The 26437-nt window shown below is 44.7% G+C and overlaps 2 protein-coding genes across 11 annotated transcripts in view; both read left to right on the top strand.

Annotated features, from left to right (window-relative positions):
• LOC135401127 (four and a half LIM domains protein 2-like) overlaps window positions 1-10613 on the top strand; it is a 137283-nt gene extending 126670 nt beyond the window's left edge. For all 9 annotated transcript variants that reach the window (XM_064633327.1, XM_064633326.1, XM_064633324.1 and 6 more), the window contains 5 exons: window positions 3720-3920; window positions 4856-5030; window positions 8360-8529; window positions 9219-9405; window positions 9948-10613. In XM_064633327.1, coding sequence (XP_064489397.1) covers window positions 3720-3920; window positions 4856-5030; window positions 8360-8529; window positions 9219-9405; window positions 9948-10105 — 891 coding nt within the window. In that variant the 3' untranslated portion in view covers window positions 10106-10613. The remainder of the gene's footprint in view (window positions 1-3719; window positions 3921-4855; window positions 5031-8359; window positions 8530-9218; window positions 9406-9947) is intronic.
• Window positions 10614-15881: 5268 nt separating this feature from the next.
• The window catches only part of LOC135399891 (neuropeptide CCHamide-1 receptor-like), a 213599-nt gene continuing 203043 nt past the window's right edge, over window positions 15882-26437 (top strand). For both annotated transcript variants that reach the window (XM_064631623.1, XM_064631627.1), the window contains exon 1: window positions 15882-16282. The gene's annotated coding sequence lies outside the window, so the exon portion shown is untranslated. The remainder of the gene's footprint in view (window positions 16283-26437) is intronic.

The following is a 26437-nucleotide window of genomic DNA, read 5'->3' as shown; positions in this document are numbered from 1 at the left end:
GTTCATTGTCGGCGCGATTATATCGGACCTAGTGACAGTATACGTTCGATAGTTTATAGAACATGTCATATCTGGACGTTATTCTTTATAGGCGGTACACACATTGTCATGGTTTCGGTTGTGGTTCTAGGTGTCACCCCCTCGGAGGGTTCAGAAAGCGGCTCTCAGATATTATGTAAGCGCGGCAGTGCGCTCCTTTGAAGTAAGCGTCGCGATTGCTGTTTAATAACGCATCAAAGACCGACGTTCCAGTCCACGTACGCATTTCGATGACCTTCCGGTTTGCCCTCAGCACAACTAACACAGCCAGTGTCAAAGTTAGGCGAGGCACTGCTGATCTTAAGGCTAATTTCCTCGAGTTGTGAAATGAAGTTCCTCTCGTTCTCCCTGTGCATTTTGCCAATTCAGTTTACGGTTACTTTTATGTGGGTCGTCTTGCTTCGTTAAAATACGAATGTGCTTCTTCGTAGCATATGTTCACTGGTGACTTTAATATAACGGAGATGGAGAGTAATTATTATGTCGTTACGGAGAAGTAGTATAAAAACTTCACTTCATCGTCAGAATATAATTGTTGTTGTTGTTCGCTCCTTTTGCTCTGTGCACTCCAAGGGGTGGGGGAGGAGTAATTTTAGGCCTTCTGGAGACGAATTAGTCCGTTTCGTCATTAAATTCACTGAAGTTTATGCAAAAGTTTGGGGACTGGGGCGTAAATTTCAGGGTCACAGGATTAAAACCGGGAGTAGAACATGACGTGTGCAATATTGCGTCGAGAGATAAGAACGAGTAAAACATCTAAAAAAAAGAAAAAAGAAAGGAAAAAGGGTGTGTGGGGTGAACGAGAAGTCTTGTTTCGGTTGGATGTCTACTCGTCGATATATAGACACGCTGCACCGTGTACCAATCGGTTCACTATGTTCATACAAAAAGGGGGAAGGTATGACGAAGTGCGCTATTTTCAACGCCCGAAGCTCTGTTTGTTTAGTGACAGAAGTGAAACGACTAAAAAGAAGGCACAAAAAGAAAGAAACAACACAGCGTTCGTTGGAGCGTTTCATGCAGCAGATGTTGGATCTCGAAAGGCGAGAGAGACGAGATCTGCAGAGTAAACAAAAAGAGGACTCTGCAATTTTGCTCGTCCAACTGTAGTTTGTTTTCCGTATGATGATGATGATAATTGGAGGTTTTTGGCGCAAAAGTGTTTTCCGTATAAGTGCGTATAATCTGTATGTGTGCTGCCGGCGCTCTCGTGCTGCATGAGGCGGATGACTCTTAGCCATTAGCCAAATTGCAGGTAATTGCGAACAGAGCAGTAGGCCTAGCCGAGGGTAAACACGGGTAAATGGCTAATCTCTCGTGTCGTATAAGTTATCAAGTAATTAAAACTAACTACTCCTGGGACTTCCGCATACAATTTGAGGCGAACGAAAGCGTTGCTTAGGAAAGTTCATACATCCGATTAGCGCTGTAAAGCCGAGGCTTTATTATTATTCGTATGAGCAGCTTCAGTTTTTTTCCCCCTTTCTAATTTGGAATATTTTATATCGACTAACCATGTCACCGCCAAACAAGATAACTGCAAATAACAACGCTACGGTTTGACGAGTATTATACAGCGTAAGGACTATGCTCGCAGGCGCTTCGTACTTCGGCTTTGACGTAAATGAGAGCAAAAGTTTAGAATGCTGGGAACTTCTTTTTTTTGTGTGTGTGTGTGTGAAGCAATAGCGCGTTTAGCGCAATGTGCCTTTACAACAGTATTAAATATGTACCTCCCTGCATTCCCGCAGGAAGAACTAACACTAATTAAACATTCACACCTCGCTTCAGTTATCCATTGGCAACAATTCGCATAGGGCAAAGTCGCATTATTTAATGAAGATTCAGTTGAATTCAATTCAATTCAATGAAGTGTTTGAACAGCTAATTCTCGCCCTTTTCTTCTTCATTGTCGTTTTTCTGGTGGTGAATTCCATATTTAACAACAAGAACAACAACTATATATTTAGTGATTATGATTTGGGAGCTGCATCGCCAGGGGCGATACTCTACCCCATTGCTGGTCAGCACACGTCAGCGGCCAACAATATGTTTCTAATACGCCAGCACTATATAGTTTATACTCAGTATGTATCTGTCGGCACAGGTGCAGTTCCTGTACATATTCTCCTTCGCGTCCACCAAAGGCAATGCGGCTTTTTTGTGAGGTACTCGGGGGGCCAAACACTGCGTGCTCTACAGGAATGGTTCTGTATGTATGATACGCCTACCACGAATCGCCGCACGTGACATTGTCGAAGTGGGATATGGGACAAAAAGAACACGCTATTAAAACACCGAAAATCGCATGGGGACGATGGGAAGATGCTCTGCTGAAATATAATATATTAAGGAGAAAATAGCAGGATACAACATTAAGGAAGATGGTCTCGCAATTTTTGTCACTCATATAACCATGAAAGGTGCCTGTCTCATGTTCATATAACCAGTCAGCAATACAATATAATGCTGGCGTGGTGGTGGTGGTGGGACTGTTTGCCGTAGTCGGCCACACCAGAGCGGGCAACGTTAGGACTATCGCAGGGAGGTGGGGGATCGAGCGTCTTTGCCGACTTCTCAGGGAACTGCGTCGACATTTTTCGTAAAGCGCCTGAGGCGTATAATGATGGCGTGATGCGAAACCAATTAGTATCGATGGGTCTGTTAAAAAAAGTATTTGTAGAGCGTCATTTCAAGGTCGTTGACGTTTTCCGATAATAAAAATTGCATTATTATTATTACTACTACTTCCTGCTTTACTTCGCGAGACAACCGCGATCATGAGCGACGCAACACTATATTCGGTCTGTCTGATTTTGCCCACATGAGGGTTCTTTAGCGTGTGCTGAAATCTCACCAGACAGCAGATCACATTTAATATCTCTGGGATCCTCGGCCGGTTTCGAACCCACAACCTTTGATGACCTAAAACGCGACAAAGTTTTGACATATTATACGTCAACATGACATGCATTGGAAACATTGTCGAACTGATGAAGTATTACTGCGCCGTTTGGTATTTGGTAAACGTAACCTTTCTGGTTGTCCGTTGTGGGAGTCATACTATAGTGAGTTAAAAAATCGTGCTCGTCAATTTAGCCTGATAGCTCACTAGAAGTTATTTTGAAATAGAGTATACTGACTGACAACAGCGGAGGAGAGGTTTACTTTGAAGGACCGACCCTTGGCCACTGTAACTGCGTCCACACGTTAGATAGGTCAATGTTCAATTTGTTAATAAGACCGCCTACTCACGCATGAAGTAACTCGCCAGAATATAAGATACGCGACATCGTATAGGTTGAGAGTTTTCTATATACTTATTGGCGTCGCGTGATTCTTCTTTCTCTGTGGGGGTGGGGTGGGGGGGGGGGGGTACTGCTGTAAGAGCTCGCCGTCGTCGGTTTCACACAGGTGGGCAACGTCACGACTAACGCTCTGGGGGGAATGTGTGTCCTGGGCCGACTTTTCTTTCTGTTTGTACATCTTTGTGAAACGAAAACGACGTAGGACATCGAAAAACACAGCTGAAACTTGCAGGTGTCAAATTCACATATTCAGTACTGGCACATTGCTGGCACCGGTACCCGTGTACTGCTTGGCCACAGGACGAAACCTCTTGTAGTGGGGCCATACAACTTCCCCAGCCATTCATCTGCATTTTTGTCTGTCCTTTGCAGCTCATTTTTTCGGGCGAGTACACGAAGGCCATGAACAAGGACTGGCATTCTGGCCACTTCTGTTGTTGGCAATGCGACGACTCCCTAACGGGACAGCGATATGTGCTCCGGGATGAACATCCTTACTGCGTTCGCTGCTACGAACAGGTGTTCGCGAACTCATGCGACGAGTGCAACAAAGTCATAGGCATCGACTCCAAGGTAAGAGTTTTTCTATGTGTGTGTGTGTGCGTGAACGGGCTTACCTGGATGAACTCCGTTGCGTATGTGATGCTAGAATTTTTCACGAAAGTCGACGGCGTTGCGGGTGAAATGTGCATTTGAGCACGCATGTGTTGGGCATTTCTGGAGCACACATTCGCGTGCGGTTGCGTAAAATTAGGGAAAATATTTCCAGGAGCTATACTCCATAATTTCTCTTCGATTCATGCGCTTGCATACTGGCATGCGGCAGTGAATAAGTTTGCGATTCTCGGGTAAAATTTTGTCAATGCACGTTGGTTGCTCTCGGCGTTTGACAGAGAAAGACTGCACTTACAATTACATTATTTCGCTTTGCTTTGTTGTTTTTTTATTGGTGAACATTGTTCACTTCACTGGGAACTTGATCATAATCATATCATCTGTCCTTCATGTTATTTTCGAATTTACTTTCGGTTTTTGGCAAGGCGGAGTGTAGTCAGGGTTGTAACGCCCAGGAGGCACTTGTGTTCAAAACAGTTTTGTTTGTTTTTTTCAATCCGAATATTTTATAGGTCATACTACGTTAGGACGCCGAAAGGAGAAATACCAAGTACGATTGAAGAGAGTAGCTTCCCTTTCCCTTGTCATTGCTACGTTCGACCTCTAACACAAACACGCACACAAGGTGGTGCAGATATAGCCTGTTAAGTAACAGTTATTCTTTAGGTATCTCGAGAGGACTGCACTTCATGCACAGAGGTGCATGCGAGTTGGGTGCATAAGTAAACTGCAATCATTACCGCTTGTTGACTGCGCTTAGTTCTGTGGAACTTGAGTGTATTACGAATCCCTATTTCATGTGCAGCTGTGAAGTGCATACATGCAGCGCTGTAGTGACTACGTTATTAAAGTCACTAAAATTGGTCCATTGGTAAAAATGTCTTGTCCTGCAGGATCTGTCATACAAGGAGAAACACTGGCACGAGTCCTGCTTTCTGTGTAACAAGTGCCGGGTATCTCTGGTCGACAAACCGTTCGGGTCCAAGGCAGAACGAGTGTATTGTGCCAACTGCTACGACGCCGCTTTCGCCTCCCGTTGCGATGGATGCAGTGATGTCTTCCGTGCTGGTAACTATAATCTCCCTCAACATTCTACACTGATGGTTGCAACGCCAACGCTGCATCTGGATCATTATCATTACAACAACTATGTATTTGGAATACTTTATCATATGGTATGGTATCGCGAACATGAGTGGCGCTTTATCTTCAGCCAGATCGTACGTTGTTACAATAGCTTCCAAAGTCACCTCTCAGGTTTTAAAGAGGTCTTGCATTGCTGGATTGTTTGGCATGTGAGGGAGCTACGAGTATAGACCGAGCAGCGACATTGTAGACAGTATGATATATTTCGTTGTGCGCTCCCGACTCAAGTGCATGATGGATTTTAAGGGGGTTTGAAATGAACTACTTTATATATCCAGGAGTCCAACTGTTTGAACTTCCAGGTCGAACGGCACCGCTCCGAAAGCGGGCTCTCTTCATCGAGCGTTTATGGCTCAGGAACTCGTCTTCAATTCTCAACCCGTCAAGGGGAAGAAAAGCGGAAGCGACAACATTAAGCCCTCCTTTAAACCAACCAACCGATCTATAATTCAGTGTCCGACGATTTCGCTGCAGTGACGCCGCACATAAAAGTGGACATAGAACGTTCGAAGTTCAGGAAGTAACGGGATTGACCTAAACGGGATTCTGCTCCCAGCAATGTCCAAAATACAAAGGAGCATGTGTCAGAGACGTTTCTGTTCAAAATATATTGAATAACGAGTTTGAAACATTGACGTCCACCTACGGCCGTTACTGATGATGATGATGATGATTAAAAGAAAAAAATGGAGATTGTAGCCCTCATCACGAGGGCCGGCTACCCCAGATAACTTAAGGAAAGGAATGCCAGACACATCCACCCACACACACACACACAGCTTTAACAGCTCGCCATTTGTTCCTTGTGTCCTGATTATTTTCCTGAGCATGCCAAATTATTGTGTCCACATCAGATGAGCTGCCCTGATTCTCAACATGATTTCCCACTAATCGATTCGCCGAAAGTTTTGGGATATGCTACTCGCATATTGGTATCACTGTTGATGACGTCCTCTTCGAGCTCGCTGTCCACCTGAAATAAGCGTAGACTCGTAAAAAATAAAAAATAAAGAGAGAGAGAGAGAGAGAGAGAGAGAGAGAGAGGGTTTCAACACATTTGTCAGCATAAAAGGCGATTAGAGTAAATTGGGGTTCAATTGCAGCCTCTAGTCCCTTAGGTTGCAACCACTCCCCATTTTACACCCCTGACCTTCAAACTTACTCACCAGCACTGCAAAAAAAGTCCCTAGACTTCGCATAAGCTTCAGTGTATTTAGTCCCGAAAGGACTAAAGTTACCCCTATTTTCCCTAGAGTGTCCATATAAAGACACCTATTTAGCCTTCATGTTTCCTTTGAGAGTATCGCCCCCAAAGAGAGAGGAGGGGGCTGGAATAAACTATAGGGGTAGGCCTGTATTTCAACTCTGCCAGGATTGCAGTTATTGCGTAATCTAATCTACTCTAATCGCAAACGGAAGCTTCCTGATTCCGGAGGCAACGAAGAACCTTCGATCATGAATGTCAAACGCAAATGGGGACCTGTCGCGTGACGCTACCTGACGTCAGGAATAGCACAGAAACGCCAGATCAAGTTGTCCCCAATGACGTTGAGGCCATGACCCGATCAGCCAGACCAGCCGAACACTAATGGACGCCCAGCAGTCTAGACAAAGTGAATCGCGTGCTACCCACAGTCGTGCCATTCGCACGCCCATTTCTCTTGCCCTATTTGCGAGCTGGCAGTCGTAAACGAAGAACATGCAAAAATGATAACGTTGTCACAGCTGACCTCCCCCTCTCTCCCCCCCTCTCTCTCTCTCTCTCTCGTAATATCCTGCATTGCGCGTCGTATACCGATGGGTGGAGAAGGACAAAGCTATCACTAACGGAAGTTATGCACAGCACGGCAACAGTGTGGCATTTTTGTCGTCATATTCTTCTTCTTCTCTGATGAAGAGAGGGTATTTGACCTCGTTCGATAGGCGTCATTGTGTAGCCATGGCAACGCGTCGCTAGGATATAAAGAAATCGTATAGGTCAGATGATAGGTTGTAGAAAAGAGGAGACTCCATGCCCGTGGTTGCTACGCGAGTTTCGCCCCAGAGTCGCTGGAAAAATTAGACCCTCGTCGTGGCAGAGCAGAAATGAAGTTTTGGAGCGACGACCTGAGTGAGTGTGTTCGAGTCTTTTGTGCTGCGTGACTCTGCTGTTTGCTGTACTCTGCTAGCTGTATCGATGCTCGTATACGGCAGGGAATTTTGCAGCCCTGACGTCTTTTCGTGATGTACAAGGTGGTTGCTTCTCTAAGCCGTACGGTATCTGCGAGCTTTGACTGGGGGCTTTCCGCATATCTGATCTGGATAAATCGTTCAGCAAAGTCGGAACATTACTCATTAGCTCCGGGAATACTTCGGTACTAAGGAATTGAAGAAGATTATGCGCCTTTCCTGCTCGCACTCGTTAGCTCGCGGAATGAAATCGATCACGCGAAATTGGGTTGCAATTCAGAGGAGTAGCTCTGCACAGGAGGTACATATGAAGTATTGTAATACGCTAATTTGTGAACGAGATGTCGTGTTTGCGCTTCGTGATTGCAGGAAGCGAGACGGTGTATGAGCGAAGCTATAGCAGTCACGTGCGGTGATAGGACAAAAATTGAATTAAGTAGAAACGTGGTGTACAAACCGACAGGTCACCGAAGTGCTCAAAAGAGAGACGGGATCCGATGATGCTGTGTATCTTTGCGAGCGACCTTAGACTCATTCCTTTGCCTCTCCTCCATTTCGAATAGCGGTTGCGGAGTTGCACTATATGGAGAGGTTAAATATAATGCCATGCACTGCACAGAACGCAACGCAATGCACTAGTGTACTATCCCATAGCACGAATTGCATGCATCTGGATGATAAGAGAACGTAGAACAAGGTGAATCTCATCTCTGGTAACATCAGTTAATTGCTTTAATACACCGGAGAAGGCTACAAAAAATGACAGCACGCCTTTGGGAACTGAAATATTCATGTGAGTTCACAGCGTGATGTCAAACTGCGCAGGTCAATAGACTCCTCGACAGAGTCCTATTTGTTCCGAAGTGCTATCGAGACATTGGTCGCGTTATTGAGTTGACGTTTGCGACACAATACTCCCGATGACGATGCTTTTCAACACATTTGTCAACATAAAACATTGAGTCAACATTGAGTATGGATTTTTCCTCACACAATGTACCGTGAATGATCTGTCTGTTGATGTCTTGGGTGTTGGCAAAGAATGACAAATGGTGTGACGCGACGTCTCCGAAATTCCGTAGGCACCAAGAAGATGGAGTACAAGGGCCACCAGTGGCACGATAAGTGCTTCTGCTGCTGCGTCTGCAGGAACCCCATTGGAACTCGTAGCTTCATCCCTCGGGAAAACGACGTCTATTGCACCACCTGCTACGAAGAGAAGTTTGCGACACGATGTGTCAAGTGCAACCAGGTGATATTCTCTTATTATTCGCCCCCACGATGGGTCTTACTTTCGTTTTCAAGAAGTCAGTCCCTCGACGCATTGATGATGACATGACTTTGCTCTCATAGTGGTAAACAAATCGATAATACCGGCGGTTGTCACTGCCATAAGTTGTAACGTTCGTGTCACGTTCTCAAAGTGCTATACAGCGAACAAGCAATCCTGTGAAGCCGAATGCTCGGATCACGACCTACTAGATTATAGCGACCACGTCATAGGCACCATTTCCTAGCGCCGCATTCGAACGCTAGCGGTGGCGCTACTCATCGGCCCGGTTATTGCTTCCTCAATGTCTACAATACTTTGTACTTCAGCTTTATTCTTCACCTTAGTATTTTTGTACAAGGGGTGGATGTCCCACGAGAGATGCTTCTTTCTTAAGTTGATTATCATCATCTATCTACGCGTTTTTCAAGAAGCTGTTGCTGTCGTCTGCTACGGTAGTCGTACGTCCGCACCTGCGCGTTTAAAATTGAAATTTCCATTGTCAGATCATGACGCAGATCTCGCGGGCCGATGTGTAGCGCTCCTAGCGGATCGTGTGGACGGGCTCCTCATAGGTGTTGCCGATTATGACATGGCCGCTGTAATCTAGAAGGTCGTGGCTCGGATACTGGTTGCGTGGTCATTGACTGATCCAGTTCAATTAATCTCAGATTATCACCACTGGTGGCGTGACGTACCGCAACGACCCCTGGCACCGTGAGTGCTTCACGTGCACCAACTGCGACGCTTCTCTGGCTGGGCAACGGTTCACGTCACGTGATGAGAAACCCTACTGTGCCGAATGCTTTGGAGAACTCTTCGCCAAGAGATGCACTGCCTGTTCCAAGCCAATAACAGGTAACATACGTAGTTTCCTGTCGACTCCAACTTTTGCACTTAAGCGTACTGTAAGCGTATTTTAGCGACGTATTAATTTTCGTGAATTTTCGCAACCGCTAAAAAATCGCGAAAATGTGTACACGCGAACACAGCTTGACGTTTATCCCGCGAAAGGAAACAGGCCTGGAATCGCGAAATTAAATATACGCGAATAACTTCGCAAATGACTGAATGCGCGATTCGCGAAAATTAATACATCGCGAATAAAAATATGTTTGCATATCCCCAACTATCCTTGCTATAACGCCAAAAAAGTACCAACCGTCATCATAATTAACAAACATTCCCGTAAAGAGTATTACGCCCCTGTAGTGCCCCTGTAGCTAAGGGGAAAAAAAAAGGAAAACACTCCCAACTCAGCGTATTCACAGAAGTTATAATAAAAGTTTGACAGAAGTTGAGGAGGTCGTTTGCGATGATTTTTGATGTAATACAATTAAACCTTTAAGTCGTAAAATGATGCCCCATGTGTAACGTTTGTCTTGGGCGTCCACAAACAGGTATCGGCGGCACCCGCTTCATCTCTTTTGAAGATCGTAACTGGCACAACGACTGCTTCTTCTGCGCCATGTGCAATAACTCTCTGGTCGGCAAGGGTTTCATCACCGATGGACCCGATGTCCTCTGTCCCGAATGCGCCAGGCAGAAGCTGATGTAAGACTGTACCGCAACATGCAGGAACACGACCAGACGCCTGGCCGACGAGGAAAGTGCGGCTGTCAGCATAAACGGCTGCCACTTGTCCTTTCCTCACGAAGCTTCTTCCTCACGGAGCTTCTTCCACACACGAGAGAGTTAGACTGAAGAAAACGAACTGAATCGTGGTGCTACACTTCCAAAGTTGTTTTATAAAAACGGCATGGTGCACTCTCGTTGCCTTTGCAGATCAGGTTGAGACATGTGGCAGGGTTCGTTAGCTTGCGTAGCCGATAGTGCAAAGTTAACTTAAAAAAAAGAAAAAAAAAGAATATGCGTTCATTCATTGAGTTTCATGTGAGGTATTACCCCTTTGTCCGTTTGCAGGAGTGCTACTTATATGTTGACCCTTCAGTTCTTCATAGCTCTTTGGCTTACTCTGTGAACTTCGCGACATCGGAAGTTTACGACGAATTACTTTATTTATTTTGTAAGTACTGTCTAGTGAATAAATATACATAAAGACGCCACTGTTTTAGCACATGTGGAGAATCCGTAGTTTCAGTGCAGCATAACCCCCTAGCCCAACTCTTCCATCTGCATGAAGCCGTGCGCTATACAGTGAAGGAATCTTTTTTGTGCAAGTAAATTTGATGTGCTTTAACGCTTCCGCTGATGTGCATTCGTTATGTAAACAGATGCAGTAAGTAAGCATGGATGACTATTTTGTGAACTAGTCTTTTGATATGCCTCTTTAACAACGTTTGCGCCGTAGCAGTCATGTTTCAAACTTGTCTCGGCGTTTATCGTTAAATGAATACTTATGAAAGCTTCTAGTGAGATATATGCATTTTATTTAGAGTACAAATTTACCTGGCCGCATACTTGTGATTGCGAGATACCATAGTCACGTGACTTTTTTCCGTTGAGAGTGCCCTTCTGCTGAGCACCGCACCGCACTCGACACCGCATTCGACACCGCATTACTCTCCGTGCCCTTGTAGAGGAAGTGCGATGCGTCAGTTTTAGCCTAGTCTCCGGAGGCAGACGTCCGGTACATGCCTGGATATTTCAAAAATGCGTGAGGGCCCTCATGCGAGCCGTTCTGAGAGGTTGGCAACTTTGAGCAAAACGGATAGGGATGGAACGAAAGTAAAAAAAAAAAGAAAAGAAGAAAAGGACAATCTGGTGCTGTCTAGCATTTATTATTTGTTAATAAGTTGTCGGTACCGCTATATTTGGGTCTGATTCTGATCTCCCTTGAATATTCCATTCGCATTCATTTCGTGGAGTAAGGAGACGCTCTTAACAACTTCTTCGCTTTTCTTCCTTTCGAGCTTGACTTGCGCTTTGCGCAGGTAGACACGCACCATAGAATCTAAGAGCATATTAACAATTAATAACAAACATCTCACAATACAAGATTATCCTTTGGATCACCACGTCAGGTTCCATATGACTTTCGGCCTTGAGGACGCATTTAGTGCTCTTTCGGATGAAGGCATCTCGAACATTGTTTAAGCAGGGAGCAGCAGACTTTATTTTGTTGTGTCTTCAATACTGGAAACAGTTTGTTCCCCAGAGAGCTCCTACGCCTTATGAGTGGCCTACTTGACACAGTGTACATAACAAAGTGCTTTCTAATTGCATGTCCGCGTGTGCATCTCTGTGGCAACATGCTAATATCATTGTAGATAGCAGTAACTTCACGCTGTGTAAAATGTTTGTCTCTTGTTAAACGGGAAGAACGAAGTCCATGCACAACCCACACAAGTGAAGTACGCTGCGCATTTATAGGTTGTGCGTTCATATGATGGCTGCGCATGGCATGTGTCTTTTGTCTACAGTGAACCCTCGTTAATATGACCACCACCGTTCCCGCTGATTTTGGCCATAAAGCAAATTGTCATACTAACGAGAAACGCACAATCCGCTGACCTCAGAGACCGCTTCGTTCCGGCCATTCTTAGGTGCACAACAGCAGCAGCAGCACAGTGTGACCTGGTCTCGTGGTCACTGCTGTTTTAAGTACTACAGTGCTTTGGCAGTCCGAAAAGCGCTATGAGTAATTCCGAGGTCAACAACATCAGGAGTCATGCCAAACCTTGGTGCCCTACTTGAACACGTGTCACTCTCTGCCTGAGGTATGCGTGTAGCCTCTCCCTGGGGCTACTCTGCGGGTCATGTGACGTGGTCATAAAAACGAGGAGATAATACCTGTGTTTGACCCTACTTGTGACAAAAATCTCAGTCATAGTCGGATAAGCGGATTGTCATACTAACGAGATGGATTTACATGGCGGCGGAACGTTTCCCAAGGAAAACGGTCATAAAGCGAGTATGTCATATTATCATTATTATGTCATATTATGGGGTCATATTAACGAGGGCTCACTGTATCTGTACACTCAGTACTCGACGACATGTTGTTTTCCATTTTCGTGACGCATACAAGCTACAAAAACGTTTGCCGCATGTTGACATATCATAGAGCTTTATTACCGTTAACGACAGCCGCAGAAGCAGTGAGTGACATTTCGCTACTTCCATGGCGGAGGGAAGGACCATTGCTGTGATGACAATGTCGAATTAAACACGTAATAAACTGTGTTTGTTATAAATGTGCATCCTGTGCTTGGCGCACATATAGAAAGCAAAAGCATAACCTGCTTGGCGGCTAACTGTGCTTTGCTTGCGTGCCATGAGAGTGTTAATACGAATCATTAACATGCTGGCAATATCTGCCGCATCCGATCAACCGAGAAGATTCTGAGTCATGTACACTGCATTTGGTGCCGATACGTACGACAACTTCACGATGACACCTCTATTTGCAGGCATTAACCAGGGTTGGTTACCGAAAATATTATTGTTTCCGGTTCCGTCTCCGGTAACTGAAAAACTCGGCGTTTCGTTTCCGTTTCTAGACGATTTTCGGTAGCGGTTTCTGTTTCCGTTTCCTTTTAAGAAATTCGTTTCTGTTTCCGAGGTAATTTCGGTACTGGTCTCTGTGTCACATCCGGAACTCGTACTGTCTGGTTCTGAGTTTTTCATGTCAGGTATTCTAGTTACGTAATGTGTGCAAAAAGACGGTCACGCCAAACACAAACACTAAAGACTTTAATGCAAAGTTCGTCACGAATCTTATACACCGCAAGTAGATGCCTCGCGAGGTTGCGAACATACATGCTTTTAAGTTTCAAAAGTATCCGCTCGTGCGCAAAAATAACACGTCAGCCAAAACTTTGGCGTCCATCTTGCTGCGCAGTGGGCTCAACACGAAAGAAAGTCCCGAAAATAAACGAACAACAACAACAACATAGATGAATGGAGAAAATAAACGAATGAATGAATGTTGACTGGAAGAATAGTGGGGATATATATCATTTTCATATGAACGCGAAAACACTGAGGGAAACGTCCTCCGAATTTGGTTTCCGTTAACGTTACCACTTTTGAATTTCGTTTCCGTTTCTGGTAGTGGAAACTAAAACAATTTTGTTTCTGTTTCCATTTTCATTTCCTGTTGAATTTCGGTAATTACCGTTTCTTGCTTCCGTTTCCGGTAGCCAACCATGGTATTACCTATTCTGCAATAATAATGATGCCGTGATGTTACACGTCAGGTTTGTCTGCCTATAGTATGGCGTCATGTTGCACGTGCCGCAGTGTAGGACTGCGCATAATTTCGACCACCTGGGCTTCTTTTGACACACGGTGCTGGAAGCGATGTTTACCTCCCCCCATTGCTACCGTACTCGGCCGGGTTTGAACCCGCTATACTGTTCAGCAAACGAGGTAAACGATTAAATTTGAAACGATAAAGTCTATCAATTTCAAAGAGACACGTAACAGAAAGCCTCTTGCATGGCTTGACTTGGATGGATGAAAGGAAAATATGGAGGTAGGGGAAATAATGAAGGGGGATGTTCGACTATTTAGCATATGGTCACCTTCCATGGACGTGCTTCAGCCTGGCACTTCCTTGTCCCGCCACTTGGCTTACACAGCTGGGCTCCCCTCCTCCTCGTCAGGATGAGAGGTGGATAAGGTAAAAGGTACGTGGAGGAACAGATCTTTCGGCCGTACTTTTGCTTTTGATCACAGTATCTCCCGACCTCCTTATCCCCTATTCATCCCATTCGTAGCGTTTCAGGCTATTCTGGAGTTTTTTTTTGTTTGTTTTTTAGCACCGTCTCTATTTCTACAGCTCACAGAGGGGTACGATTGCATTGTAACTCGGAAAGTGTTTCTGTATAAGTATTTTTCTTCTTCTTCTTCGGAGTTACAGAATTGTCTGGGTGCCGAATTCAATTTCTTCATATATTTTTTAATTTACTTATCAACTTATCGGGAAGTGTTTATGTATAATCGCAAACCAAACAGTAAACAAAATTCGAAATAGTGTTGTTAAGGGAAAATTTATTATGAACGAAATACACAAGCGGTCCTCAGCACACAGTAATTTGATGGCTACACTAAAGGACTATCGGCACGCAAAACACAGGCAATATGTGCACACTGTGCAACTATATAACTACCATACAACTATGCACACTATATACATCTAAATTTCATCAGTTATATAGTCTGTAGGCTATACCATGTCACAGTGTGAAAGTACAAAGAGAAAATAGTGAATTAGGTGCATTGTTGCTTGAAGTTCGGTATAATGACAGCTGTGCGAATGATCAGAGATTGGAGTGCGGGTTTAACGTTTTTCTTTATATTCATTTGCTTAAAAAAGTTCCACGCGCAGTATCATATCCGACTGGATACAACGCTTAGGAGTCAAGGCCTGTTACATCACACGGTGTCATCTTCTGTTTGTTCTAAGTTGAACCGATGCAAAAGAAAGTACTCTTGTAAAAGCTTTCGCATGTCCATTACAGCACGAGAAATCAGTGAAAGGAAGAGAATAAAAGGCAGCGCTCTGGCCATCGCCCATCCGCGCTTCAACACCAAGAGCCCGTTGGGCGTACATAGGCCGTATATCGGTTGTTTGTATTCAAAATCGCATGTCGAAGTTAGAGGCCACTAAAGTGCAAAAAATACTCCTCTCGCAATGAAACAAGTTGTTACCGTGGCATCAATACAAAAGAAACAGGATTCATCCGTTGAGTCGTTCGTGATCTATAATCGATAGAAAATAACATACATAACATAACATAAATAAATAAACGAACGCAAATTGTGCTTTCATTCTCTCTTTGATTCTGAGGACAGCCGGTAATGATGAGCGGGCCCTCATTGGACTCCTCAAACGACCTCCCGCGATGATTGGGTAAAACGTTTGAGGAGACCAATGACAGGGCGCTCCGCATTAAAGCCCTTTCCGAGAAGGAGGGAAGAGGGAAAACGTAAAATGGCAGCTTCGTTCGCTCGTAAACCACGAACGACTCAATGGACGAATCTCGTTTCTTTTGCATTGTTGTCAAGGTAACGGCACCTTTCATACCGCGAGGGGAATTTTTCGCACGTGTGTGCGTATCTCAAGCAAAAATACATTCTGCGCACTTTCTTTCAGTAGCGTTTCTTTCTATCGTATTGACGACACGCGTCCAGGAAATTATCTGATGATATCTGATAAAAGGTCCCAGCACGCTTCCCAAGCAGCACAATGTACTGAACGTCGAGTGCAATAGGGGTGGACGGGTAGGTGGAAGGCATTGAACAGACTCGTGAAACTGAAGTACTCTGATAAGACACATACCGACCACCCCTATTGCACTCGACTTTCAGTACATTGTGCTGCTTGGGTTGTTGCTCGTACCTATCATGCGCAGCACACGACTTTACTGTCCTCGTGGGTGCTGACTCATAAGTACGCATGCTCAGTGTGGCGATGCATGTCTGTCGGAACGGGACAATGCCAAGTTCCAACGACGTTGACAGACACTGGCGTAACGTTTGCCTGGGGTACCCACACTTTTTCACGTTATTTCAGCTGGTGTGGCACGAAGGTTATGGTGGTGAAGCAGATGGGAGTTTACCGTGACCCTTACCGCCTCGGTTGTGATGTGCAATGGGTTGCACGACCTATGTGCGACAGAGTGCGCGTGACTCGAGTTAAGTGTCAATTTCAAGAGACTGATAGATGGTGTAGTGTTATTAGAGATTTGAGTGCCTGCCGAGATCATCATATGCTTGCGCGGCACAGACTTGATTAATAACGGATTCATTAGTGGACCTCATATGGGTGAGTACAGAAGTTTACCTGTAGTGGAATCATTGACAATTGAGTGTTGATACACATGAAGAGGGAAGACTACCAGACACACCAGCACTCTGTGTCCGGCTGCGTCCTGCCTTTAATGTGCTAGCACCAGTGTTGTACCCGCTACCAAAATGAAGCTACGGAATACCGCTACCCGCTGCTGCACGAAAAAGTAGCGCAAAACTAGCGTCGCTACAGGTTTGAAAAAGCATGCAGCATAAAATATACCACTACCTTCAGCCAATATATGTTAATTTACACTGATCTTGACCTTGAGATGATGCGCATTGAAGATATAATTTAATGCACATGGCGCATATGTACATTTAATAACTTTCCCGTCGTAATGAACTCAAGGAACCACACAGGACAGGCGTAACTCACAACTGACACTGTTGTACAAAAAAGTATACAAGCAGGCGTAAGCACACAAACCGGTAACAGGCGACAATCAAGAACGCCACCCCACACGTGCGGAACAACGCGTCATATTCCGTAGCTAACAAGAGTAAACATCGGCTAAGTGTATTGCTCACCGCGTGTGGTGCTTCTGTGCTGTGGAAAGCTCGTTGTTCTGCTGTGGCCCGACGTCAGCGGACGACGCCTATCTTCTTGTTGGTTCGCAACGTGCGCGTTTTGCTCACCAAAGTGTTACAGCACGAACTACTCGCTTTAGGTGTGCAGGGGTTCGCGCGCAAATGGTGTCATCACCCCTCGATCTTGTATCACAATGGGTGTGTGACCGTCTCTGGTGCGCCCCCATGAACGTCATTCACGTGCTCTTATTTGCCCTGTAAATACTCTGCACCTGTGTATATATTCCTACTTATTATGTACTGCATTCCATACTGTACATAATCGCAGACATCTAGGGTGGTGGTCTTATGGAGTACTGTATGTATGTTTGTATGTATATATGTAAGGAAGTGTGAAGTAGTGGATCTAGAGTGGTTTGTAAGCATATGTGTATGTAAGGTGTACGTCAACTAACGTGGGAAGTAGCAGTTCTTATTCCGTTCTTACTTTTAATAAATTTTCCTTTAACAACAAGAGTAAAGTTAACTGTTTAAAGGAGTACAGAGGGCCATCCAAAATTTTTTTTTCAGATTAAGACGTCTGATGAAAGTATGTGTGTGTCAATTTACCGAATAGCACGAAAGGTTTTGAAGTGTGCAATTGGTTTCCCAGAAAAAAAAGAAAAACTCACATAAACATAGCTCCGCGCGTTCACCCTTAACTCTCCACTCCGGGTATAATGAGGAGGAGAAGCATGATGCCACGTCACCCATGACGTTACAGGGTCTACAGATGACGTTACAGATACTGTTGCATGTTCTCGCGCGATACATCCAGGGTTGCCCTCTTGGCTCCCGTCTTTATGCCGAAGCCGGCCGTACTCCACAAGTCTGCGTGATCACCAAGTAACTAAAGGGAACTAGAAAAATTTCCGCTTCGCCGTTAACTCGCTGTGTTCCATATTCCGTCTACATATTGTATATATTCCGTCTTCCATATTATGAAAAGTAGCAGTAGTAGTAGAGTTCGCCGCTACCCATATTTGTAGCGGGAATACTTTTTCCATTACCAATTTAAAATGTAGCGGGATGGTTACTCAGCATGCTACTGAAAAAAGTAGCGCGAATACGGTAACGGCGCTATGTTCAACACTGGTAGCACTCAATTGTCGGTGGTGGTGGTGGTGTGTGTGTGTGTGTGTGTGTGTGATATGTTTATTATATAAAAAATAGGAGGGAAAGGTTAGCCTGCGCTACGGCGGCTTGCTATTCCCATTCCGCTTGCTATTGTCGATGGTTCAGGGTCACTAACTATAGCCGTACGACGTTCTCTTTTTGACTGTAGTTGTTTTGCGATGGATGATATCCAGTTATTTATCACGAACGTGATTGTTGCGATGGCCAACTTTTTTCGCAGATAGACGCCGTGCTGGGAACCAGAGTTTTCCACATTCGCTAATGATGCTTACATACGTGGCACCTTACGTGGCGAATTTCCCCATTCATTATCACTAACTTATTTGTTGTTGTTACATAATACGATAAGACAGTGGTAGCCCAGTACGAAAGCAGTCCCGCATTGACACACGTGGGACTTTCTGGTTTGAAGTACAGAACTTGAGATGCTGCAATCTTGGCGAACTAGAAGAAAGTTACTCAACTGTTTGAGAAACACTACTTGCGATGTCCCGTGGGAGGTTCTTTTTGTTGGACAATTTCTCGGAATCTCATCTTTTCTTATTTATACCTCCCTTTATCTTCCTTTTGTTGAATTACAGAAAGAAATGCTCGGAATTGCGCTGTGCAACAAGATATCCAATTCAATACAGTCCCTAGTTTCTCCGTGTTTTCGGATATACAGTAAGATATAACTGTCTGAAAGACGAAACGAAAGACGTCTGAAGGTAAAGGCCTGTTTATATGGCAGATGTGGACGAGTTTCTCCATCCGTCACGAATTACCCTGTAGAGATCCCCTGCGTCTTCGTGGACTAACGTTACATCCAATTTCGTGAACGCACGATTATGAAACCATTTTCGTCATACTTCTATAGTTTTATTCTCAAACCTTAGGACGCCGTCCTAAAGATAATATGAAACAAACGCCAAGATATCAGACTTGTGCCCGTTACCAAAAAAAAAAAAAAAAAAAAGAAGAATACCGTTACCCGTTACTTCAGACTCGTTACCGACATACAAAAGTAACGAGTTCTCGTTACTCACAGGTATCGAGTTACTTTTACGTTACCTCCGCATAGTTAAAGGAGCCAACAAACATGCCGCCACACCTGGCAACGTGGTTAGTGACCCTTCGTTTTGTCTTGTTGACCCTCTGCGTCGCGTCTTGGGTATGGGTCATTGTAATAAACCTTTTGCTGAGTCTGATAATTTGTCGTCCATCCTTCGTGTTCCTGTCTCTCGGCCTCTTACCGTGAGTCCATATCAGCTTGCTGGACCCTCCCTTCTTTCCGAAGTGGGGGTGATCGGAGACTATGAAAACACAAGAAAAGACACCGGTTTTCGTGCCACCGATCACCAACGGTTCTCAAAAACAAACGAGGGCCTGCGTCATAATTTAGGGCGCTCAGAGGCTTAGCAAAGACAAGAAAAGGCTTGAAGTCTAAACGCGTTTTTTGTAGCCATTGCACAATTGGTGCCCATTCTTGGGAAGGAGTGGTGGTCGGAGGTTATGGAAACAAGAGAAAAGACAACAACACATCCAGCGAGGGATGCAATAATACTTTCAGTCACACGTGGTCGTGGGTAACGCAGGTCAGATCTGCACACATTGCGCCACACGGAGTGCCGAAATGTGCTCCCCCACGCTGAAGAAAAGGAACGAGTAACGTCAGTAACGAGTTACCAATTTTTGTAACTGATTCCGTTATTATACCCATATTTTAAAAAGTAACTGAATCGTTACTTCGTTACCAAAAAAAGTAACCGTTACCAAGTAACGAGTTAGGCACAACTCTGCAAGATATAGGGTAAGGCGGGGCAAGATGAGACACGGGGAAAGACGCGACATTTTTTTGCTCGACGCCGCCTGTCTCAGAGACGCGTTGCTCCATGCGCTTGAAACTTCACTTATAGGTAGCTCTGCATATCCGCTTTGTTGCACGTGAGAATTGTCCGGATTGGTGTATGCGTTGAAGAGAGAAAGAGAGAAAGAAAATTCGTTACTTCTGCCTGGAATGTCGAGACCCGCCAAACAGGTGCGATTTTCTGTATAGTCTTTTTTTCTTCTCATCTGTGCAGCAGGGTCTCGAAGGCTTATTCTGCCATTATAAGTCCACATGCTATTTCTTCATTCATTCAGCTAGATATATGCAAAATATGTGCACTCTTGGTTATCCGGTGTTTAATGTACAATTTAATGCAATACAATACAATTTAATGTAATTTAAATTTATTGCAATTTAATTTTAATGTAATTTACAAACGGATAAGTCAACTATTAGGTGGCTCTACGCTTGCTCCTCAGAAATTTCGTTGTTGTATATGGCCTAGGGTACTCCAGCAAATTTTCCTGTTTCCTAGGATATTTCCAGCAGAGCAGAAGCGCACGCAAAAGCGAGTGACCAGCGATACATCCGGCTGGCGCATTAGGCAATAGCAAGCCCACACCGTGGCTAACCTTTCCCTTCCCTTTTTTCTTACTTTGCATTAAACATATTCCCCCCCCCCCCCCCCCCGACTGGCGGTGCCTCGTTTGCAAATGACGGTGAAGCAAAATAGCACCGGGTTCTGTGTGGTTTTATTGCACATCATGTGGGCGGTGGACCCAAGGGGTTGCGTAGGGGCCCACGGGCTTTACTTTGTCTGCCTGGGTTGAAAAAAAAACTTATTTGTATAGTTCATTACCACGGCGTGTCTCATCTTGCCCCACACGATGTCTTGTTTTGCCCAAGGGTTGGGACAAGATGAGACAATCTGCATTTTTTAAATTTCTTGTTCTGTCTTTATTTTAGACCGGCTACGTTCGTTCTGCATTTGAAGGTAAGAAGCTCTAGACCCCCGAGAATGCGCCTATGGCTAGTTTTTTTTCTTTTTATTTTGGTGAGAAACACTGAAAATAAAAAATTCATATTGAATTGCAAATTTCTGTCTCATTTTGCCCCACCTTACCCTAAAGCAGAAAAAGTCGCTGTCGTGAAATAGAAAGAGGCTGGTCACTGAATATGATTCTTCTTTTTATTCAGTGCAGTATGTAGAGTACGTGTCTTGAAACTTCAAGTTTGGTTGATGCAATATGCCACATACGTAGTACGGCGCCAAGGAAACAAGCTGGTATGTGGGATATCGATATTGTCTTTGGCGCATAAACATGTAGCGGGAGGAGCAAGTATGAGGGATCACTACAATCAATCAATCAAGAAAAGTAGACTTTCGACGAAAACCAAAATATTATTGGTATGGTCGAAATACGAAGGGTTGTCCTGAAATTAATTCACCTTTCCAAAGGTATTTGGACAAAGTATTTCATTATGTTCCAGAAAGTTTGTACGACTACGTTACAAATGTTCTATGTGCGGAGATGTACTCTTCACAGCATTTCATCTCCGGTGGCGGAGCGGATGAACTACTATCCCCATCAGTTACGACGCACCTGCGTGTGTGATATCTCATTTGCGTGTGTCATGCGTGTGGGCGAGTGTGTATGCCTCATCTTTTTCATCGTCATCCCACTCATATACTAATTCACATGCACTCAGGTATGGCACCGCAATTGTTGCGGTGAATCACCTCATCCCATAATCATTCATGTAGGTGTTGTTGTCGTTCTACGCATCAGCCTTATCTCACGCGAGACATATCGGACGATGATGTTGATGTTAGCAAAAAAAAAAAAAAAAGGAAAAGAAGGGGGAGATTGAATTCACCACACGAAAAATTCGGCTACCCCCTTACACATCCCTTTTTCCCGAAAACAGGGGGGAAAAAAAGAGAAGAAAACCACTTTCGCCGGCCCCTGGAGAGTATAGGAACCTCGTCGACATTCCTCAGCGGGAGCCCATTATACGGCGTAAAATGTTTACTCGTGCGTCGGCTTTGCCCATAATATGATGGATGTTAGCAGCCCATGAAAGCTGCGCATTAATAACTATTCCCAAGGACCTGTGATGGGACACCCTCTTTATCGCCTGGTCATTTGTTTCTAGTAAAGGGAAGGAAAGCTGTCTTCTCGGGGGACAGTTCCATGCTCCTTTTGGGTTAAAAAGGCAACTGTACAATCTAATGCATTCTGGAGGCACTACTGCAATGCTGGTAATTGTACTACAGAAGACCATGCACATATGTCGTCGGCATACATTCTAATGTGCACATGTTTGGGCCGACAATGGGGTAAACTTGCCATAATCACGTTGAAAAGCAGGGGGCTGAGGACGCCGCCCTCCGGCTCACCGCTCGAAATATCGTGATGGTCACTATCTCCACCTTCAGTGTGCATATACACTGTCCTGCCGGTGAGGTAGTCTGCAATCCAACGGGGAGGGACCGACCGCGGATCCTTCGGCTGTACAGAGCATGTAGGGCGTGGCTGTAGCTGACCGTGTCGTACGCTCGTTTGATATCTAAAAGGGCAGCCACAATGATACGATGACGAGCACGTTCATGTTCCACTCAAGGCATCAAATCCAATACTCCGTCCATAGTACTTCGTCCATTACGGCAACCTGGCATACATTCTGGAAGGAGTTTTTCTCTCTCTAGTGCCCATTCTATGCGGCTGAGCACCATTTTTCCACAACTCTGCAGACGCAGCTCGACAGACCTATAGGTCTGAACGATGCCATATCTCCGGGGGATTTTCCAGGTTTCAACAGTGAAATCACCTTAGAGACCTTCCAACCGAAAGGGAGTTTTCCACCTCTTATTCATGTGATAGAGCTTCAGGTGACGAAGCTAAGGTTGATTTTGGCTCGCGCTGAGTGGTTGTTTTGTGTGCTTGTTTGCCGGTCCGCGCTGCATTCCAGTCGCGGTTCCACCTTGGTTCCACGTTGCTGTTGCTACTCAATGTCTGTACTAGTTATCACAATTCATAACACCCAACAAGGCTTCCTGAGCAGCGATGGACAAGTTGGCGATGTGCTAATAGGTGATACCGTCAGGACCAGGCGGTGATTTGCCTCGTCTTGATTTCGAAGCGGCGTTGAGCTCCGCCAGACAAGTCAGCATTCAGGGCTGCACACAGCACATCATCAGTTAGCACGGTATTCTTTGTGGCATCGTCCACAGATACTTGATATGTACTCGTCACCGATGACGCGGATGGTTTGACGATGATTCGTTCCCAACAAACCGGTTCCTGTTTGAGCGGCCAATCCAATGTCGAGGCAATTGTTGATGTAGAGCCTTCAAGTGCCAGGGAGGGGGAGCTCCACATGAAAATAAAGTTTACACCGTCTTCTCTTAGTTAAGACAGCAGGCACTCACTAAATAAGTAGAAGTAAATGCCTCCAGTCACTGTTTTCTCAGGTACCCAAAATAGCCTTACACGTTTAAAAACGTTTCATCCAAACAGTAGAACGGTTTCGGGTCTACAGGTATCTATTTCTTTCACAGTAATCCTGTACGACGGATACTCCTTCTTTGACAGCAGGTTGGTCTCATCATAATTGGTGCCGCCAGTTGCCTTAGCATTCAACGTCGGTAATGCGAGACATGTGTTTTTCCTCATTAATTCATGGACTAGCTTCTGGACGAGTCTCGGTAAACAATTTGTGGAAAGGTCGAGCGGGAGGCTAACAGAATATACCACCCACGATTTACTGAAACCAGATATGCGAATTACGTTGGAATACTCTGGTAGCACTTAAGACGTTGTTATACTCTGTGTTACGGAAGATGGAGATCAGAACGTTATCGGTATCAGTAACTTTTTTATGTCTGTGTACCATACGTAGTTCCATAAATAGATCTTCGCTCGTGTGCGTATACGATACGATGCAAACGAAGAGGGAGTTTTTATCGTAGCGCACGTGTTCGCCTTGTTGTAGCCTAACCTTGCCGTGTTCGTATTGCGCACGTATTATACGCAAAGCCACGTTCTGCGCTTGCGGAGTGTGCTCGTGTTGTTTTCTTCCGAACACAAAGCGATTGTGCACGCGCTACTAAAACTCTATTTGTCTCGAACTATATTCTCTTTCAATGCCTTGTTTTTGTCGTATTTGGCCAAGGTATGAAGCAGTTTGTCGTATTCCTTCGTAAAATAATCTGTTCTGTGAAGCAAGCAAAGCAAAATACACTCGTGGGCTGATGGCTGTAGGTAGGAAAGAATTGTGCATTGCGGCAATACAATACGATGCAGAGCTTTACCTCAGGTCGCAAGCACGACCTGCGACATTTGTTTCAATCTAACAGGTCGTTTTTGTTTGGTTTGGGGCATCGAAAACCAAAGCCTGTCACTGCATTTTGTTCATGCGTTTACGTTTATTCATATCATAGGTTAGGATTGCGTATAGGTAGAAGATAAATGAAGGGGAAGTATGTTGCAGACTTTATATAACTTATTTTTACTTCGTCTGCCGTGGATGAGCTTTGCCTCTGCGACTTTCCCGTCAGTCGTTGTGAAGATGAGGCATTGCTTAGACTGCAGACTCTATGTTGCAAACGGCTATAGCTTTACATAACCCACGGAAAGTTCACAAGTACGAAAATCTCCTTTAACTTGTTTATGTCCTTTATGTCCTGTATAAAGTGGGTACGGCTGGCCACGAAGTGTGCATGCATGTGCACTGCAAACTACGCATGTATTTGTGACTGCAGTTTGATGTGCGCGTGAACCTAGTGTGCGTATATGCAGGTTTGATGCAGCTGTTTTCCTAAACGTTTTTCATGATTGTAATCCCTAATGCAGCACCTCTTCATGTACTTTAGTAATGAGGAAAATCTGGAATCATTGCTGCAGTTTATTCCAAAACTTGGTATCATTAGGTGATCAGGATGCAAAAGTTCTGCTCAAAAGCGAAAAGGAAAAAGAAAGTGATATGAGAGACAAATACTACCATACAAATACGATAGAGATGCGATGGAGATGTCGAATCCTGCCCTATTTTCGCTTAAAACATGATCTAATGCAGACGGTGAGTGATCCATTAGACAAATGAAGAACAATCACGATTTACATGGCTTCACCTATCGCACGCATGAGACCCAAAGAAAAGTTTCCGTCTTCCTGCCTTGAAATATTTATGAAAAAGTGGAGAGGAAAGAGAACAATATGTGTCTGCGGTCGTAATATGAAAAAAACGCATCGTCAAACGAGGAACACCAAGCTTACGATCAAAATCATTTGCATGACGCAAGAGAGATATTGTGAGAGGTGATGTCGACAGAAAGAGCGTAATAATAAAAGACCTATCGTATGACGACCCGTCTTCGCATATGTACTTGCACATAGCAGTCTCCTCGAATGAAGTTTCGTAATCCCGTGTGCTGCCAGCAGTTTCCCGTTTCTTTTGCAAGGCAAATGTCGGCTCCTGCAGGGATATTCTGATCCCCCTGTAGCCGCAACAGTATGTATTCTTTGAACACTGAAGTATGATGCAACTTCAAGCAGACTTGTACACGTTACCGAAAAAAAGGAACTAAATTCCGTTACTCGTTACCACGAAAAAAAGGAACTAAATACGTTACCCGTTACTAAAGTAACAAAAGGAACGCGTTCCCGTTACTCGATAGTAACGAGTTACTTTTACGTTACCACGCTATTACAGAGCCACAACCATGTCAAAATTGACACGTGCTTCATTTCGTCCGACAATTTCCATGGAATTCGCTTTGAAGAATACTTGGTAACCGAAATAGGCATATTTTATTTTTGGTGCGTTTGCTCGAGAGAGCCTCTGTGGCAAGACTGAAGAATTGCTGTGGAAAGGCATCAGATACAGCACCCTTTGTTTGATACCACAATCACATGTGTTGGATGCGCCTGATCAACAGCGAGGCTAACTTTCCTTCTTTTTTTTGTTCTCTGAATTCAAGGACAACATCTGGTTTTATTCCCTTATTCACTGTTAGGAGGCTGCACGACGTCAGCGCGATATTGTGCGTTTATGCAAACTGATAAATGCTACACCAACGTCTACAAGCCGTTTTATAAGCTGGCTCTTTGCGTGGCTAACCTTTCCTTTCTTTTAGTAAACATAACCGCCCCCCCCCCCTCGTTGTAAACCATCAAAACAGCCAGGGTTCTCAGGTTCCCGGGCTACCTCCTCAGAACACGGCATTGGCTCCACGAGGTATTCGATTGATGCGTGGAAAACAGTGCCTTTAACGTATAATCCTTGATACGGTAACTGCTACAGCTAAGATATTCAAGACGCTTACCTGAGCACGCTTCTCCAAATTCGAATGCGACGAATGGGATGCACTCGGTCATTTTAGTTTGGGAAGGCAAAGAAGACACCAAAATACTACATTCCCGTCACCTTTTGCCGCCTTCACCCGGAACATCTCGTCCAACCCAGGCCACACTCACGTGATTATCGTCTGTGCCATCTTATAATCCAATGAGTGATCCTCACTGGAGTCCACAAGTGTGGAGGGGGGAGCGAAAATACAGGGACTAAGGTTTCTTTCCGGGATACGCTGCTAGGCCAATGACACGCGCCAGCTGC

This window comes from Ornithodoros turicata, chromosome 7 (genome assembly GCF_037126465.1).
Source record: "Ornithodoros turicata isolate Travis chromosome 7, ASM3712646v1, whole genome shotgun sequence".
Taxonomy (NCBI): Eukaryota; Metazoa; Arthropoda; class Arachnida; order Ixodida; family Argasidae; genus Ornithodoros; species Ornithodoros turicata.
This window is presented reverse-complemented; position numbering and strand designations above follow the sequence as displayed.